We start from the raw sequence: 18,009 nt of genomic DNA on the forward strand, positions 1-18,009 counted from the left end.
ATAACTAAGATTCTTTGCTGTTTTTATTTTAGTAATGAGAATCATTTCATGTAAGAAAGATCAGATGTTTTTTTGTTTGTTCAAATCAAATATTCTCCTGATATTTGTTAATCTTATCTCAACCTAACAGTATTCTATTCTATTCTATTCTATTCTATTCTATTCTATTCTATTCTATTCTATTCTATTCTATTCTATTCTATTCTATTCTATTCTATTCTGTTCAGCACAATAAACCCGGAGTGGCAGCATTAACACTTGGTTCTGTCAGTATCAGGCTTGCAAAACAAACAAATGACTCATTATTCGAATGAAATCATTAGTTAGCAGCACATTCACAGCTTCTGCCTCATTGTTTAAAATTGCGCGCCGTCATAGCTTTCTTCTGAGATGTTTACATTGCTTCATTGCGATCAATCATCACTAGTAAACTCATATGATACTTTTCAAAGGCCACAATTACACCCATTGTCTTCCCATCTGAATAATTAATTGGTTGTCCACCAGCTCTTAGGCTGTTTTAACCCCACATTTGTTGTAAATGAGAGGAGGAGGACCATCTGTTTGAGGTCGAGCAGGAACAAAAGCACACTGATGTGTTTGGTCTATGATAAACAACACACAACAGTCCTTGTCTGGTTCACATCCAGATATTCACACCTGCGCGACCTGACACGTCACACGTCTCAACCCGTTCACCTGATGGGTGTTAACTCTTCTTAAATATTTCAACAGAATGGGTGCCATCGCAGTTCATAGTCTCAAAATAAAAGTAAAAGATAAAGGGGTACAAAGTAGCATCAAAATGTAACAACATCAAAAGTCAGTGAATGTTGTCTTTGTACTTTTATAAAATAGGACATTTTTATATATTTAAAAAAAAAGTTGTTTTATTTCCTATTCATTTCATTTGAGGTTGACAATTTTATTTTCTAACAATAAAAGCAAAATAATATATATTTTATACAAACATTCGTGCATTCAAAACTAGCTTTTTTTGTGTGTTAAATTATGTTTTATCTAAAATATATTTTTTTTACAACAAACAAATGGCATTTGTTTCATAATAGGCACTTATTTTTATCCTAATCATGAACAACATACCATTTATCTTTTCTATAAATAAGTATAGATTAACAGCATAACTTTGATTTGACTTCCAGGATGATGACCTTCGCTCAGAAGCACAGCGGTAATAAAGACGGATCATATTAGTCTACATCTGCTGTTCCTAGAACACTAAATCATTTCGCACACATAATAAATATAAACTCGCGTACATCAAGAAGATTTACAGGGCCATGTCAGATCATTCAGTCACCTGCCCTGCCACTAGAGGTTATTACTTCATTTAATTATTAAGTGACTACGTAAAAGCACCATTATCCCAGTGAAGTGACAAGTGAGTAAGGGAGTGTTAACACTTGCCATGTTTGGTTCAATTTAAGGGTTTGGTTCAATTTAAGGTCACACTTGTAGTTCAGGTTGCTTGGTTCGTTTGGTCCTCCAAAAGTTTTGCGAGGGAACGCCCATCCCCCATTTTTTCCACCAGCACGTCCCTTCAGGGGCTCCGTAGTCATGTCTATCAAAGTATATTAGTGGAAAACTAACACTGAAATAATACAGAACCTAAAATCCTGTGAGAGGAACACCTTTAAAAAAAAAAATAAACTCACAGATATCAAAGTTTGAGGTTTGACAATGATTATTTATGATGAAAATAACAATACAGCATTTAAACATACACTCTCTCTCTCACACACACACACACACACACACACACACACACACACACACACACACACACACACACACACACACACACACACACACACACACACACACACCTATGAACACGCAGATAAGCTCTAGCTGCGATGCACGACGCTGTCGATGCTCTCCTGAAGCTCTGCCATCTTCTTCAGCACCAGATTCACCTTCTGCTCATCAAACTCCAAACACACAAACTCAGAGCTCTAAAGTAGAGAGAGAGAGAGAGAGAGAAACAGAGACCGTTTACATTCAGTATGATGAAGAGAACCAAAATCATTCAACAACACATAACGTGTAATTCATAACTGCTGCTGACTCGGCTGTTAGAGTCCACCCGCATCAACACAGCGGTGTAAGATTCACTGCACGGAAAACACTCTAAAAGTAGTTTCCACATCAATCCTCAGAATTCTGAACTTGTTATTCAGAATCAATAAATAAAATGTTTTTAAAGGGACAATGTGTAGCTTTTTAGGTATTTTATTATCTAAAATCAATATTTTTATTCATAAATATGCCCTCAATGGTGCACAAATACCTATGCCAATGATCAGACTAATCCTCGTAAACAAAGAATTGATTATTTTTATATACATGGGACGGGTAGGTCCACGGAGACTTCCATGTAGTTCCGCCATCTTGAAAAACTATAATAGCAGAGAGGGACAAAAAGTACTAGGCCAACGCGTTTCCACAACGCGTTTTCGTTCAGAGCCAGCGTCACGTGACTGAAGCCAGCAGACGCGGAGGAGCAGAGCAGTGAGAGGCGCTTGTCACTGCCGCGGCAAGTTTAAAAGGATGCACTGCACGGTTATTTATACAGCGTTCATTCATACATATGCTGAGTCACAGGATGAGTCCTCGTCGTCGAAAAAGTCCAAAATAGACCGTAAAAGGAAACGTGACCGGAGATTACAAAAACAAGGGTTAATGTCGGGATTGCTAATGCAGGAGAAAGCTTTCAAAAGAGACCCTGAAGTTGCCTGCTTTCTTCTCGACGGGTAAGTCAATGCTACGGTCTTAATTACAAGCTTTTTTTTCATTGCTTGGTTGTGTACTTTATTATATAGACAGTAGAACATTTATAGTTAAAAGTTAAACAGGCTCTTTGATGAATAGCAGCTATTGAGTAAAGTAGAGAAGGCGCTGATGATGATGATGATATCTAACAATGCACGTACTTCAAAAAATATAACGAATAAAGAAGGCATTACTACTAACTACCATAGTTAATGTTTTTCACAGTCAGTAATTTATACTGTAACATTCTTTTTTTCGTTGTTTCAAGTTGCAGTTTGTTTTAAATAACAAACCTGTTCACCCGAAGGAAAACTCTATTAAGTAGAAGACATCCTGTCATAGCTTTTTGGTACGTAACGGCTACCGTAGATGCAACGCGCATTTGAAAAAGCGAGGCGCTGGAGAGCACTATTCGTTTGAATGCAAAATACAATTTCACCACTAGATGGGAGAAATTCCTACACAATGTCCCTTTAAGCAATCAGATTAGATTTGCATTTCCAAACGGTTTTCCTGGAATTCTTGATTCTGATTGGTCAGTCAGCATTCCGTGAACAAGTTTGTTTGCACAGTGATGCTAAACTGTTCATCATTGTCTGAACTGGTTTCCTACTGAGTTTCTTATCTCTCATTTCACTTGTGAACCAATTTTTATGTTCATCGCAGGGTCCGAAATCGCGTATTGAGTAGGTACTACTATTTGAATTTGAATTAACTTCAGGACAGTAGAAAAAGTTTGTTCTATATAGAATGAATATGGGTAGTATGAACGAAATTCTGACGTACTACATACGCCATGTTGTTACGGTTACGTGACCCACCAGTTACGTCGCTTCACCTTCATTCATAAATCCTCTACTATGTATTCAGACATACTAATCTGTTGGTGTTTTTCACATGATATATAGCAGGGAAGTATTTGTTTCGGACAAATACCATTTATAACATACCATTTATCTTTTTTTTTTAAATGGGAACAGTGGGATTATCTATTCTCAACATAACTTTGATCTTTGATTCTGGGAAGTATTTGTTTCGGACGCAGTGCACTTACTGGGAAAACCGTGAACTTAAAAGTACATTTCGCCTACAAATCTGGCATGGGTTCTGATCACCCTCATGGCTTATTCTGTAACTTATACCTCAGTATGCCTTAGTTACAGGGCAGCAAAAGAATAGTGTTAAAGCTTTTTTTTTGGTAAAAATGATCCAGAAGGGCAGAAGAATGGGACTGACAAAAAGAATGGGAGTGTACGTGTCCAGTGTCCATGCCGATGTTCATGCCGGTGTCCGTGTCCAGAGTCCAGTGTCCATGCCGATGTTCATGCCGGTGTCCGTGTCCAGAGTCCAGTGTCCGCGCCGGTGTCCAGTGTCCATGTCCATGTCGGTGTCCTTGTCCAGTGTCCGTGCCGGTGTCCATGTCCAGTGTCTGTGTCCTTGTCCAGTGTCCGTGCCGGTGTCCATGTCCAGTGTCTGTGTCGGTGTCCAGTGTCCGTGCCGGTGTCCATGTCCAGTGTCTGTGTCGGTGTCCTTGTCCAGTGTCCGTGCCGGTGTCCATGTCCAGTGTCTGTGTCCTTGTCCAGTGTCCGTGCCGGTGTCCATGTCCAGTGTCTGTGTCGGTGTCCTTGTCCAGTGTCCGTGCCGGTGTCCGTGTCCATGTCTGTGTCCATGCCGGTGTCCATGTCCAGTGTCTGTACCAGTGTCCATGTCCAGTGTCCGTGTCCAGTGTCTGTGCTGGTGTACGTGTCCGTGCCGGTGTCCATGTCCGTGCCGGTGTCCGTGTCCAGTGCCTGTGCCCGTGTCCATGTCCAGGTCCAGTGTCTGTGCCGGTGTCTGTGTCCATGTCCATGCCGGTGCTTTTCATTTATTACTTAAAGCACACTTTAGGTACTCCTATACCACAGCAAAAACTACTAGCCTAACTAATAAAGCTCAAACACTCTTAAAGGCAAGTGAACAGTCACAAAATAAGAACAAATACACAAATCTCAAGCACAGATAAATACAACACCCACAAAACACCCACCTACACCTAAAATAAAAAATTATAAAAAAATAAAAATAAAGTTTTTCCACTTACACCGCAGTAGTATATTTTCATAATTATTAATTTATGCTTACCATGGATGTCATATTTAATGTAGTAGTTTGAAAGCAGAACTACTTTACAGCGGTGCAGTTACAGAAAATTATTCAACACCTCTGAACATCTGTCAGTCAACAAGACTTTAACTGTGCCATGGTATAATTTGAATAAAAAAAACTTCTCATTTCACCTGCAATTTGGACTATTATACATAATGGACTAGTGTCCATGCCGGTGTCCGTGTCCAGTGTCCATGTCCGCGCCGGTGTCCATGTCCAGTGTCCGTGTCTGCGCCGGTGTCCGTGTCCATGCCGGTGTCCGTGTCCAGTGTCCATGTCCGTGCCGGTGTCCGTGTCCATGTCCATGCCTGCGCCGGTGTCCATGTCCAGTGTCCGTGTCTGCGCCGGTGTCCGTGTCCATGCCGGTGTCCGTGTCCAGTGTCCATGTCCGTGCCGGTGTCCATGTCCAGTGTCCGTGCCGGTGTCCGTGTCCATGCCTGCGTCGGTGTCCGTGTCCATGCCGGTGTCCGTGTCCAGTGTCCATGTCCGTGCCGGTGTCCGTGTCCATGCCTGCGCCGGTGTCCGTGTCCATGCCTGCGCCGGTGTCCGTGTCCATGCCGGTGTCCGTGTCCAGTGTCCATGTCCATGCCTGCGCCGGTGTCCGTGTCCAGTGTCCGTGTCCATGCCGGTGTCCGTGTCCAGTGTCCATGTCCGTGCCCGTGCCGGTGTCCGTGTCCAGTGTCCATGTCCATGTCTGCGCCGGTGTCCGTGTCCATGCCAGTGTCCGTGTCCAGTGTCATGTCCGTGCCGGTGTCCATGTCCGCGCCGGTGTCCGTGTCCAGTGTCCATGTCCGCGCCGGTGTCTGTGTCCAGTGTTTGTGCCTGTGTCCATGTCGGTGTCCGTGTCCATGCCGGTGTCCGTGTCCGCGCCGGTGTCCGTGTCCAGTGTCTGTGTCCATGTCCATGTTCGTGCCTGTGCCGGTGTCAGTGTCCATGTCCATGCCGGTGTCCGTGTCCATGTCCATGTCCGTGCCTGCGCCGGTGTCAGTGTCCATGTCCATGCCGGTGTCCGTGTCCATGTCCATGTCCGTGCCTGCGCCGGTGTCAGTGTCCATGTCGGTGTCCATGTCCAGTGTCTGTGTCCATTGCCCTGTCCATGTCCGTGCCTGCGCCGGTGTCGGTGTCCATGTCCAGTGTCTGTGTCTGTGTCCATGTCCGTGCCTGCGCCGGTGTCCGTGTCCATGTCCATGCCGGTGTCCATGTCCAGTGTCCATGCCGGTGTCCGTGTCCAGTGTCCGTGTCAGTTGCCAATATCGTAGTATCGTGCAACAGCGTATTCTATTAGTTCAGTTCTGGCGCCTCCATCTCAACATACTGTACAATGCGACGTATATTCACATCACATGTTAAGGTAGAGGTAGCGACACACTCACGGGACACTGCAATTCACAAAAGTTCATTATTTGCATGTGATTTAAAGCCTTGCCGGTTAAACATTTCATTTGCGTGCTGGTAAGCTGTTCTAACATGCGCTTTTCTGACCTGACGCGCATACATAAGGATCAATGTATAATTGATAGTTAAGTCTATGTAGTGTTTTATATTTATATTTGTTCATTCAATTTCTTGCTTCTGTTAAATACACCTCCTGTAGCTGAAAAAAAGCAGTTTATTTCATTTGTATATTATATGTTGTGTATATGTTATGTGTATCTTTGTTCTTCTCTTTTAATAACGAAGAAAACAATGACAACGATTTTTATCTTCGCCACTTTGGCCTAAATGTCTGCCATTTTTTTTTATATTTTGTTACCTTGTAAGGCTTTGTTTTTAAATAGGGACATTTCTTTGGCTGTGATACTCAGTTACTTGCAAAATAGTAAAACCAACATGAAAAATAATCATGATATATTTTTTTGTCATATCGCCCACCCCTAATATCAAGCCCCTTTTGTATAGTCACAATAGCCATATCACATAACCTGGCTGTAACCACAGCGACTAAAGTAAATTTAATAACATCGGACAGCACAATATTGACAAATTAAGGTGCAAATTCATCTGTGTAATCTATTTGCTGGAAAACAGAAACATGATCTGATATCTCACACTACGGATGTGACAGACAACTAGGCAATAGGTCAGTCCTGAAAAATTCGTTTAGGTTAGAAAATGCAATTTTCACTCTTTTTAATAACTGAATTATACAGTATAATAACCATATTGGACTGTGGATGTGTGAAAATCTCGTTTCCTTCTTGCCACCCAAACAAAAACACGGCACTGAGAATGATTTGAGGTTTTATCATGCAGTAATTGATCTCGTGACCCAGAATGAAGAATCAATCTCCGCTTTTAGCATCTTTGTGGCCGTGATGAGGGACCCTTATGCTCTCCCGCTGCTCGGAAGAGAATTGAATATCCGACAGTCCCCTATTCTCTGAGCATGAATAATACGGCGTGTAATGCAGCTCTCTGCACACGGCACCAATTATACCAGACAATTAGAGCACTCAGACAAACAAACGGTCTGAGAGCCACTTACAGCTGAAAGGAGGCTCCTCTTACAGTGCAGAATGTGCATTTACACAAAAATACTAATAAATTAGGGCTGGGCGGTATGGCGTTTTATATCGTGGTGATGGTATAAAATGTCAATCGTTAGAGATTTTGCTATATCATGTATATCACAGCATGCAAATATACACGTATCACAAAACTACTGAAACTTTAGTGAGATGAAACGTATGAAAGCGACAAAGAGCTGGACTTGCTTGATGCTAAAAGGAGTTATTAAGTGCAATAAGTCGTGCAAAACAACTCGAGTGCTCGCGCTGACTGGCACACTGCCAAGTAGTGGTTCAGTGGTTCACAAAACTCACGGTTCGGATCATATTATGGTTTTTGAGTCACGGATCAGGCAATTTTTAGGATCAGCTAGAAAAAAAATATATTTTGGGGGGGGACTTTGCTTTCCATTTATTACTTAAAGCACATTTTAGGTACTCCTGTACCACAGCAAAAACTACTAGCCTAACTAATAAAGCTCAAACACCTTAAAGGCAAGTGAACAGTCACACAATAAGAACAAATACACAAATCACAAGCACAGATAAATACAACACCCACAAAACACCCACCCACACCTAAAATAAATAAATAAATAAAAAGTTTTTCCACTTACACCGCAGTAGTATATTTTCATAATTATTAATTTATGCTTTCCATGGATGTCTTATTCAATGTAGTAGTTTGAAAGCAGAACTACTTTACAGCGGTGCAGTTACAGAAATTTATTCAAAACCTCTGAACATCTGTCAATCAACAAGAATTTAACTGTGCCATGGTATAACTTGAATAAAAATAACTTTTCCCATTTCACCTGCAATTTGGACTATTATACATAAATAAAATAGGCCAGTTTGCATTACGCCGACTGAATAAATGGTGCTTGTTTAGACACTAGTTTGGCAGGTAGTTAATGCACATGCAACAACATGCCGTGCTGTTGATTATACTAATTATTAGTGCAAAAAAAACAAAAACAATGTAATCTGTGCAGTACCCAGAAGATGATTCAAAACCTCGGAACATCTGTCAATCAAGAATTAAAAAATTTACCTGTACCATGTAATAATAAAAATGTCACAACTGGTAAGAAATCTTTTTTAGGGCATAAGATAGACATGATACTTAATATCTTCTATATTAGCCTCTACCTGTGCAATAAATCTTGCTCATTCACTAATGCAAATCTTTGAACTCTTTCGTAATACAAAATAATTTCACTTCAGTATAATGCTATTTGTTAATATCTCTTAAATCTTAATATCAATGTAAACTCTTAAAATACTCTCAGATTTCAACTTTGAGGCTTTCAGAGATTTTCCACATACTTCTGGCACATCTCTGAACACCCACCCAACATGTCACAACTACTTACCAATGTGCACACCAAACAGACAGGTGTGACTTAATTCTTTCGGGACATGTCTACACATATTCATGTGTGTGCGCGGTTACACCAGACTGAGCACCCACATTTCCCAAGCGATTGGCAAAAATGATCATCATCAATACTCTCAGGCCTTGTCCACACTAATACATTTTCATTTGAAAACACGTTTTTTCTCTCCGTTTTAGCCTTTCGTTCACCCTGAGGTATTCAAAAACCTTAGTCATGTGACGCATATTGTACTCATAGATATCTATAGTTAGTTAGTTACACCGGCATTGTTGTGCCTGCTATTTACTTTGTGTTGCTAAAGAGAAATGTTCCTTTGTAGACTCTTCATATTAAATTCCTCGCAATTGCTGTCCTGCCGCAAAACATGATGACAATTCACCCTCCCAGAGAGTTTGATTGACAGGCGATCTGACCAATCATAATCCGCCATCCGCAGAATCCGCCATTTTGTCTGACAAAGCAGTCAGGAGAGATAGTAGATTAACGCCGGTGGATTTGAACTTGAAAAACGAAGTGTACCGACGTCTTTCCGCGGTTGAAACAACATTCCTTCTGATGTTCATTCATGTTTATTTGATGCTATAAATTAACTAGAAGGAAGAGATGATCGGTTCACCAGCAGCTTTAACTGAGCGATCTGTCACGACACATTAAAGAGACACAAAATGGTATTTATTGTTTAAATTTCTTCAAATAAAGACAACATTTTTAAGTCGCTACTTTGTTTCATATCAAAAGTAACCAGCTCTGTCCTGTCTGTCGACGCGTTGTCAGTTTCCTCTTTAGTCCGCCATGTATTTTTCACTGCATAAGAACATGTTGTGTGGCGTGATGAGAGCGGCGTGGCTTGTCGGACATAGCAACAGTAACTAAAGGAGGCGGGTCTTTGCGAACGGATCAATTGTGTTTAAGACCATGCGATTGTGAGTGCAACCTGGACACAACAGTGTGTGGTGGGAGGTGATATTTTGCTATAAAATGATTGTGCCAGAAAAAAAGCGCGAGAACTTTAATACATCTGCTCTCTCGGTATCATCTCGTGAGATTTTATTACGTTTTACGCATGTGAAGTAAGGTGATTTAAAGTCATCATGAAATCAAAACTGACCCTATTTACTTTGTTAGCGCACATTGCTAGTCTTATGGTGAACGATTAATCCGTGAAACTTTGTTTGTCGTCATAATCTTTAATCAAAATCTAAAAACCTTCGCTTCTGCTCTGGAATGGCATTCGTTCTTTTGGGTTGAGTATCTCTTTAACCACGTCCCTCCAACCGTCAGTCTGCTATGAGCGAGGGATGGAGAGGAGGTGCGCTACAGTAAAACCTGCCCTCTATTCAATATTCTGTTTCACTTGGAAATACGTCACAACACTTCCAGTACTTGCAACTTCCAGTACATGGGGACTAAGCATTTTCACTGTGGACGGGAAGCGTTTTGAAACAAAAACGCCATTTTCAATGTCTCCAGATTACTGTAGATGTAGCCTCGGCCACACACACACTTCCCTGATTTTAGCATGCAAAAACATGCTTCAGTCGAGCTTTTAAAACAGTGCAGTATGGAGGTCAACCCCTCATTTCTCACCTCTCCGGTGCGGCCAATCTTTCATGATCTTTCGAGTTCATTCAGAAACGAAACACCGTCTCACGTTGCTCAGAGACGCAAAACAGTCCTGTGGCTTGGTTTCAAACTATTTTCATTGGCAAAATAGAACAAAAACAGGCAATATTGTGTCTAAAATGTCAGTATATTAACTTCTTGTTTATTAAACTGAAAATCACATTTGTGAATCATGCTGATATTTGAAGAAAAAAACGGCACTCACTGTTATATTAAATAGCTATATTAAATTATATAAATATAAGACAAACAGAGGTATTTTTGCCCTTTATCTTGAATATTGAGGGCATTCTAAATGCATTTTAATAAACTAAATCACGCAGTGAAAGCGTAGACTTTAAATGCTCACACACAGTACTCTAACCTACTAGACTACATCACATAGTGTGTGATGTATGTGTGCACTCTCTTGGTGTGTTTTTGTAAAGTGAGGGACATACTCGATATTGTCGGATCGCACATCGCTAAAACAAACATCATGATATTATCGTAGATGATATATATCGCACAGCCCTATGTAGATGTAGCCTCGGCCAAACACACTTCCCTGATTTTAGCATGCAAAAAAACATGCTAAATTCAAGCACCAGAGCTGGGCTGTGAAACAAAAACTCTTTTGTGCTTCTAAAATTAGTGTAGAGATCAACCCTTAAAGGTGCATTGTGTAATATTTAGGAGGATCTGTTGACAGAAATGCAATAACATATACATAACTATGTTTTCAGTGGTGTATAACAACCTTACATAATGAACCGTTGTGTTTTTATTACCTTAGAATGAGCCATTTCTATCTATATACACCGCCTTACATTGAAATGGCCATTTTGTTTCTACGGTAGCCCTAAACGGACAATCTGCTCTACAGAACGCGTTTCGTCACTATGTTGTTCTTCATGCAAAGAAGCTAGCTAAAGTCAGCGAACAAAACACTGACACAATGATGAATAAGTAACAATAATATTCCCAATAACATCGTTTTACTGAATCATTTAGTAAATAGAATTTCTTAATTTATCTTTTTAAAGAAACCTTATTGCTAAACTGGCAACTCTCTGCTGTCTCAGACGACGACATCTTTTCCTGTAATTCGCAACCTCACCACTAGATGCCACTAAAAATGACACACTGCACCTTTAAACTTGCATGACCTGAACCCTCATTTCTCACCTCTCCGGTGCGGCCGAGCTCTAACTCCACCAGTGCCACGGGGCTGTTGGACACCTGCCCCCTGCTGGCGGACGTGTGCAGGTCCACCCTCCACTTCAGGCCCCTGAGGCCGGGCTCCCAGCGGCTCTGAGCCAACAGACTCTCTCGCACCCGTGTCCGGTGGGTCTTCCAGAAGCGTCCCAGAGCGACCGCCTGCTCCGGGCTCACGCCTCCACCACCCTGCCTACGCGTCTGCGCCGTGAGGAACGCCTCCAGCTGCGTCTGATCCATGTCCGCTGATGCCATGGACTGAAGGAGGGACAGACAGATCAGGTTATGGGTGTAGTATGGGATAAATTATGATATTTGGCTTTTTTAATTATCAGTATCGGCCGACAAGTTTTAATGTTTGGCTGACAGGAGTCAGAACGCAGACTTTTTATTTTGACAGCGCTGAAGACACAGATACACAGAGAAACCTGCGAGCAAAAAGCGAGAATACAGCGTAGAAATCCCGAAGCTACTGAGTGCTGCTTTAAAATGTGTGTGGGGGCTTGAATGTTGTTGCCGAGGCCACAGGAAATGGTTAATCCGGTCCTGGATTGGAGGTGTAAGCGCTCACTCCACAGACCAGGTAGGAGAAAATATCAGGGAAACTGAGGCTTGGTAAACTTTCATAATTATTACTCCATACTTTGTTCATATTCCGCCTATAATCTCACTTTTTTAAGTAGCGTTGTTTGGCTTCATCATTAAGTTTGTCAGTATATAGTATAGCCAACTTTTTTGTCACGGTCCATAACTCTTTCTCTTTATTTCTCGGTGCCGGTGGAGACCGGCCGGCTATGCGTTGCCTCTAAAATGGCCGCCGTTACCCACAATGCACCATTCCATAACATCTACGCCCGAGCTCTATAGAAATTGTTGTTGAGCACATTACTGCTTGTTTCCAACGTCAATTGTTGCACATTAGAAATATAACGTAGATATAATCTCGCTAGCTAACCACAAAATGTTAGCCGGAGTAAGAACCAATCAAAGCTCGTGTTGTTACCTTGTCAACTTGAGTTGGCCAATCACGTCATTATTTGAACCGGTGCCCGAAGACCCGGATGTGACCTGAAGTCGCGGGCGCGGCGGCCGATCAGTGGCGAGTTCTCCGTTGGACATAATTTTTGGCTACAGCGTATGGCTGCACCACACATCGTGGAAACGGTAGGTAACTGATAAAGTTAAGATTGAACGTTTTTTCCATCGTTCAGCCCCTTCCGGGTAACGTTAGACTAGCTGAATGAATTAATCTTATTTGAAGTAAAGCTTATGTACTGCGACAGTGTTTCCCAAACTTCTCCAGGAGTAAGTTACACGTTGTCATGCCTGTTTTAGACATCTCCCTGCTCCAACACAGATGATTTAAGCAGCTTCCGGAGTTCATAATGAGTTGACAGTTTGAATCAGCTATGTTGGGGCAGGGAGAGCTCTAAAACACACACAGTCATACAGTTAGCTTACGTTATCTCCTGTTTCCTGTCTAATCGCACATTGTATTTTGTATATTTTGCATGCGTTTCCTCTCCTGACGGTGGAGCTTTTTATATACAGCCCCCCACCACCACATCTTTATTTTATTTGGTAAATTTCACTCAATTCCTGGATGCCTATGGGATCATAATTATATTTTTAATAATTATATTTTTTGATCCCATAGACACTAACCATTTTAGCCAAAATAGCCTAATATCACTGAAACTTCTTACTACACCATATAGTTATAAACAAAGGTCTGTCCTAAGGCATTTATTAGTTTCTGACTGATGGGGGTAAAACAGTTCCCAAAAACTGCTGTATCTCTGAACTCTCACACTATTCTGTGTGATCTCCTTTTGATAACTAATGCAATAAGTAATGTAATATTGTTTCACTTCCATTGATCCTCCCCTGAAACTGTTTGGAGCCCCCCTAGGGAGGCCCGTCTCACACTTTGAAAACCCCTGAGTTAGATTATCAACGGCTAACTAGGGCTATTTAGTGAATTAACAACACCACACAAAAAAATTAAACTTGAACCAGATTAACTTTATAAGTGTTATGTTATTTAAACATGCACTTAGGCCATGGCTGCACTCTCACAATGTTGTGTGTTGCGTCCTTAGACAGCATTGGAGCAGTTCCTACATAGACACATGCATGGTAGCTGGTGCTTTCTACTGGTAGGAGATGGGAAGCTCTTTTTGGGAGGCTTGGGCCATCTGATGCAGAACGCAAAACCCGAACCTCCGATGCAGTGTCATCACTGACTTCCTCTGGCAGCAGTTGGGCTTTATCTACATGGTTATGGGACACCAGGTAGGGGACAGAACAAAGGGGACAAAGAATGTGTTTATCCAAGTTTGTTACTTTTAATCGAGTAATCTCACTGTTTAGATGGAAGAATACCATGTAATGTCTTTTGTTTCAAATAAAACATTCTTAAAAAAAACAATGACTTTTGTGTTCAGGTCATTGTCAACCTTACACTATTCTGTAATCTTATATTTAATCTATGCTTTTTGCCCTTGTTAAATGTCCAGCTTTTCAATACAAATTTTAAGATACAAAGTGTTACAATATACATTAATTAAAAATCACATTGTGTAATTAAGATTCACTGGTATTGTGAGGTTTATTTAACATACATTTTTAAACTAACTACAATACACACATATTTGTTGCCTTTGGCTTGCTCAGTTGGGGATATTTTGGGAATATTTAATTTAATTTTATCAATCAATAAATTCCACTAGAAACAAACCTTGTATTATTTTAATTTAATACTGTGAAGCTGCTTTGATACAATTTGTATTGTGAAAAGCGCTATACAAATATACTTGACTTGACATAATAGCCTACATGATGCACCAATACACAATTATCTTAATAGAGAATTAGTAGAATTGATGGATTTGATGCATAACTTTAGTATTTGTGGCTGCCTTTTCTCTCCTACATGCTCTTGCAATGTGATCTTTATTGGTGAAGAGCATGTAGCATTCCCTATGGAAGCCCACATTAACTGGCACATCTTGGTCTCTCCAGGTTTCTGTTAAATTAAATGTTGCTATGGCTTTTTCAGCTATTAAACTCTCAGCAGTGTTGAGGTTAACCCATTTCTGGGCACACTGAACAAATGATTCCCAACTTGTTTGAGAAAATAAGGTTATTGGGCTTTTTGTCTTAGAAGCAACATGTGCACTTTATATTGTCGCATACCGGCTGTCAATCACGTCCCGCCTTGTTATGCGGTCATGTAAATAAATTAGGTGACAAAAGCCCACCCACGGGTGATCAATAACGTTAGAGTCTTCTGACGGTAAGTGCACAATGTATAGTATACAGCTCGTGTAGACAAAAAGTATATAAAGCCTATTTTAATAGGATTTCGTTATCAAGAGAGCAACGTTACGATATCAACTATGCTGGTTGTCATGGAGACGTGACAGGTTGTCAAGGAGACGGGTGATTTGTTTACGTTTTCTGACGCTACGATTTAGTAGTCTACAAATTTGCCCCTTTAAAAATGTAAGAGTTTAGATCGATATCTTCATCAAATGTGCACACATCAACGTTGGAAACAATGCTTACACTACTTAAAAGAATTTGTACATGCCACCTGTAAACAAATGACTTAGTTCCTTGGCAGGGATCAGTGAAATTCACAATTTCGGGGTCCGGCCCACGGCAGCTGATGGAGTCTAATGAGCCTCTAAATTCAAAATTTGAATTTAGTTTGGAGTTAGAAATAAATAAATAAATATAAGATAGATAGATTAGTTAGGAAGAAAGATAGATAGAAAGATAGATAGATAGATAGATAGATAGATAGATAGATAGATAGATAGATAGATAGAAAGAAAGAAAGAAAGAAAGAAAGAAAGAAAGAAAGAAAGAAAGAAAGCTTAAATGAGTCTCAATAAATTAGAAATAGTACATAGAATGGCAGCTGATGGAGTCTATGAGCCTCTCCAACTGTCAAAATTTGAATTGATACAGTTGAAGTTTAAATAGTCTTGGCTCAATTTGAACATTCCGCAATGAAAGTCTATGGGATTTTTCCAATTTTTGATCAGCAATTTTAGGAAAACCGTTAGTCTGATCAACCTGAAAAGAGCAAGCACCTCTAGTCAGAACAGTTTGAAGGTTTAGTCTGAGTTTAGTGGTTGTAGCTTGAACAGTTTAGGAGGAGTAGCGTGGATAAATTTTGGCTAAGAATAATAATAATAAGCTTAAATACAATATCAGTATGTTGGCTTTTCCAAGCCAACTTAATAATGTGATACATCACATTATATGAGCTTTATAATATCGACCATCAACCACCTGCTCTCTAAGATATCAGCCATAAAAAAAAAACCATATTGTCGATTACTAAACTGTAGTATACAGTAGTCGTACTATGCACTGAATACTACATACTAATTAAGGAATGAACGCATTATGGAATGACACGCGTTCAGCAAGTGACATCTAACTAACGACCTGGCAAACTAGCATTGGTGCTGCAAGAAATCTGCTGCTCTCTAGCGGTGGACAGACAAGGCAATCCACACCTGCATTTTGTTTTAAACAATGAAAGTTCTCTATGAAATGTTTCCATTTGTATTTTGATGCAGAAATATCAATAAACGTCCCTGCTATTATGTAAAACTCGTATAGAGTGTATAGATACCTTGAGAAGCGACCTCATCTTGTCATGCAGCGCGCGGAACTCGTCCTGCGTCGTCTCGGCGTAGAGCTCATTCTTCAGAAACTCCTCTGTGATTTCTGTATTGCCGTAATAAAGTCTCTGTGTGATTCCGTTCAGTAAAGCGCTCACACATCTCTGGCTGTCCGCGTCAGCCATGTTGGATGTTGACAGGGGGTCATGTGATCCGCGTCACGCGCAGCGCGCGTTCACTTCCGGTATTTTTATGTTTAATATAAACCAGAGCCATTAAATATTATATAAACATAAACATAATCCTCCTGGGGCCCAGGAATAGACTTTTGTCCACTGTAGTGGACATTATATTTTAGTGAATTTATCTGACACTACACGTCACGGTTTTAGTCTGGATCTGCTGTAGTGTAAAGAGTTTCACTATGACAACAACAACAGCTTCTCCTTGGTCTTTAAAAAAAAAAAGACTGACATTAATTTAGTGATCAATGTAGCACTCTTATGGAAATATGATAATATTTCGTAATTATCATGACTTTTTTTATTATTATTGTTTGTCATAAATCAACATCTCAAGAAAATGTTATGGGGTTTCTTATCCAAATATGACTTTCTGTTACGAAACAAGGCATTGATTTCATACATATCACTGTATAGACCCCTGGGGCCTGTTGCATAAACCGCTTAGACAAGTCTTACAAGTTAGTCATTGAATTTATTTCTTTAAGACCATTCATAACTTTTTTAAGTCAGTTACATAAAAACATACATTGGCCTAATTTTCTAAAATGTTTTTTTCTACATTTGTTTCTTATGCACTAAACAATGTAATGATAGGTGTATGCTTCACTGCCTTTGATATCCCACGATATCCCACAGCCATAGTTTTTAAAGGAACACGCCGACTTTTTTCAGAGTCACTCCAACTCTGAGCGAACTCTGCTCCTCAACACGGGGCTTCTCATAGATATATACACTCGATGTCGCCTTGGGGTTCTAAGCATGCGTCAAAACCGCCGCCATCTTGGAAAAGGTGTCTTGTCATAGGAAGTAGCTAGGTAACGCTGCTATCTCCGCCTGTAGCTTACTTCGAATTCATGGATGATGCCGGACTTTTGTGCTGCGTATGGATGTTCGTATGGATGTTCACATGAACGAAATCTAAAAACCAGACAGCAAAATGCTTAACGTTTAGCCTAATTAAAGGTTGCGTTCATATTCTGGGCTCATCTGTTTTTTTGGCATTTCGTTTTGTATAAATTGTATCTTAATTTTATAATTTTTTAATTTAATTAATTAATTAATTAAATTATTTTTTTTATTTTTCATCAACCAATTGCCTGGATTTAATAAATAAGAAGCAAATATAACAGACAATATAATCATGGAGGCGCCCGCACGGTCACTTGCATTGCACGTTAACTGGAGCGCATCTCATCCTAACTTACCGAAACTCAGTGTATGCCTCACATAAGCCCCTTTCACACAGCGCTTTGAACCCGGGAAATTGCCGGCAAATTGCCAGAGTGCCTTCTGTTTGAACGCAAACACGACCCGGGATTGATGCCGGGATCGATGCCGGGTTGGGGACCTAGTAACATTGCCGTATTCAGTCCCGGAACGCGCGCTGTGTGAACAAAAGCCGTAATAAAGCCGTGTCGTAGTGATGACGCTGAAGCGCGGGATCGTTCGCCAGCTC

At 40.6% G+C, this 18,009-nt stretch overlaps 1 protein-coding gene across 1 annotated transcript; it reads right to left on the minus strand.

Moving 5' to 3' along the window:
* Nucleotides 1-1,834: 1,834 nt before the first annotated feature.
* On the minus strand, nucleotides 1,835-16,534 carry commd1 (copper metabolism (Murr1) domain containing 1). Its single transcript, XM_084401706.1, has 3 exons — nucleotides 16,320-16,534; nucleotides 11,636-11,923; nucleotides 1,835-1,976 (listed from the first exon to the last, which is right to left on the minus strand). Exons 1-3 carry the CDS (start codon nucleotides 16,491-16,493, stop codon nucleotides 1,869-1,871), a joined length of 570 nt encoding a protein of 189 aa, XP_084257832.1. The 5' UTR covers nucleotides 16,494-16,534; the 3' UTR covers nucleotides 1,835-1,868.
* Nucleotides 16,535-18,009: the final 1,475 nt, after the last annotated feature.

The sequence above is a fragment of the Rutilus rutilus genome (genome assembly GCF_951802725.1).
Source record: "Rutilus rutilus genome assembly, chromosome: 2".
Taxonomy (NCBI): Eukaryota; Metazoa; Chordata; class Actinopteri; order Cypriniformes; family Leuciscidae; genus Rutilus; species Rutilus rutilus.

What these genes read in the sequence shown, in the direction of transcription:
- commd1 (XM_084401706.1), bottom strand. Translation starts at nt 16,493, where the DNA reads ATGGCTGACGCGGACAGCCAGAGATGTGTGAGCGCTTTACTGAACGGA. An exon ending in AGATGAGGTCGCTTCTCAAG is followed by an intron (nt 11,924 to 16,319) that starts GTATCTATACAC and finishes TCCCTCCTTCAG; the next exon opens with TCCATGGCATCAGCGGACAT. An exon ending in AGCTCGGCCGCACCGGAGAG is followed by an intron (nt 1,977 to 11,635) that starts GTGAGAAATGAG and finishes TCTCTACTTTAG; the next exon opens with AGCTCTGAGTTTGTGTGTTT.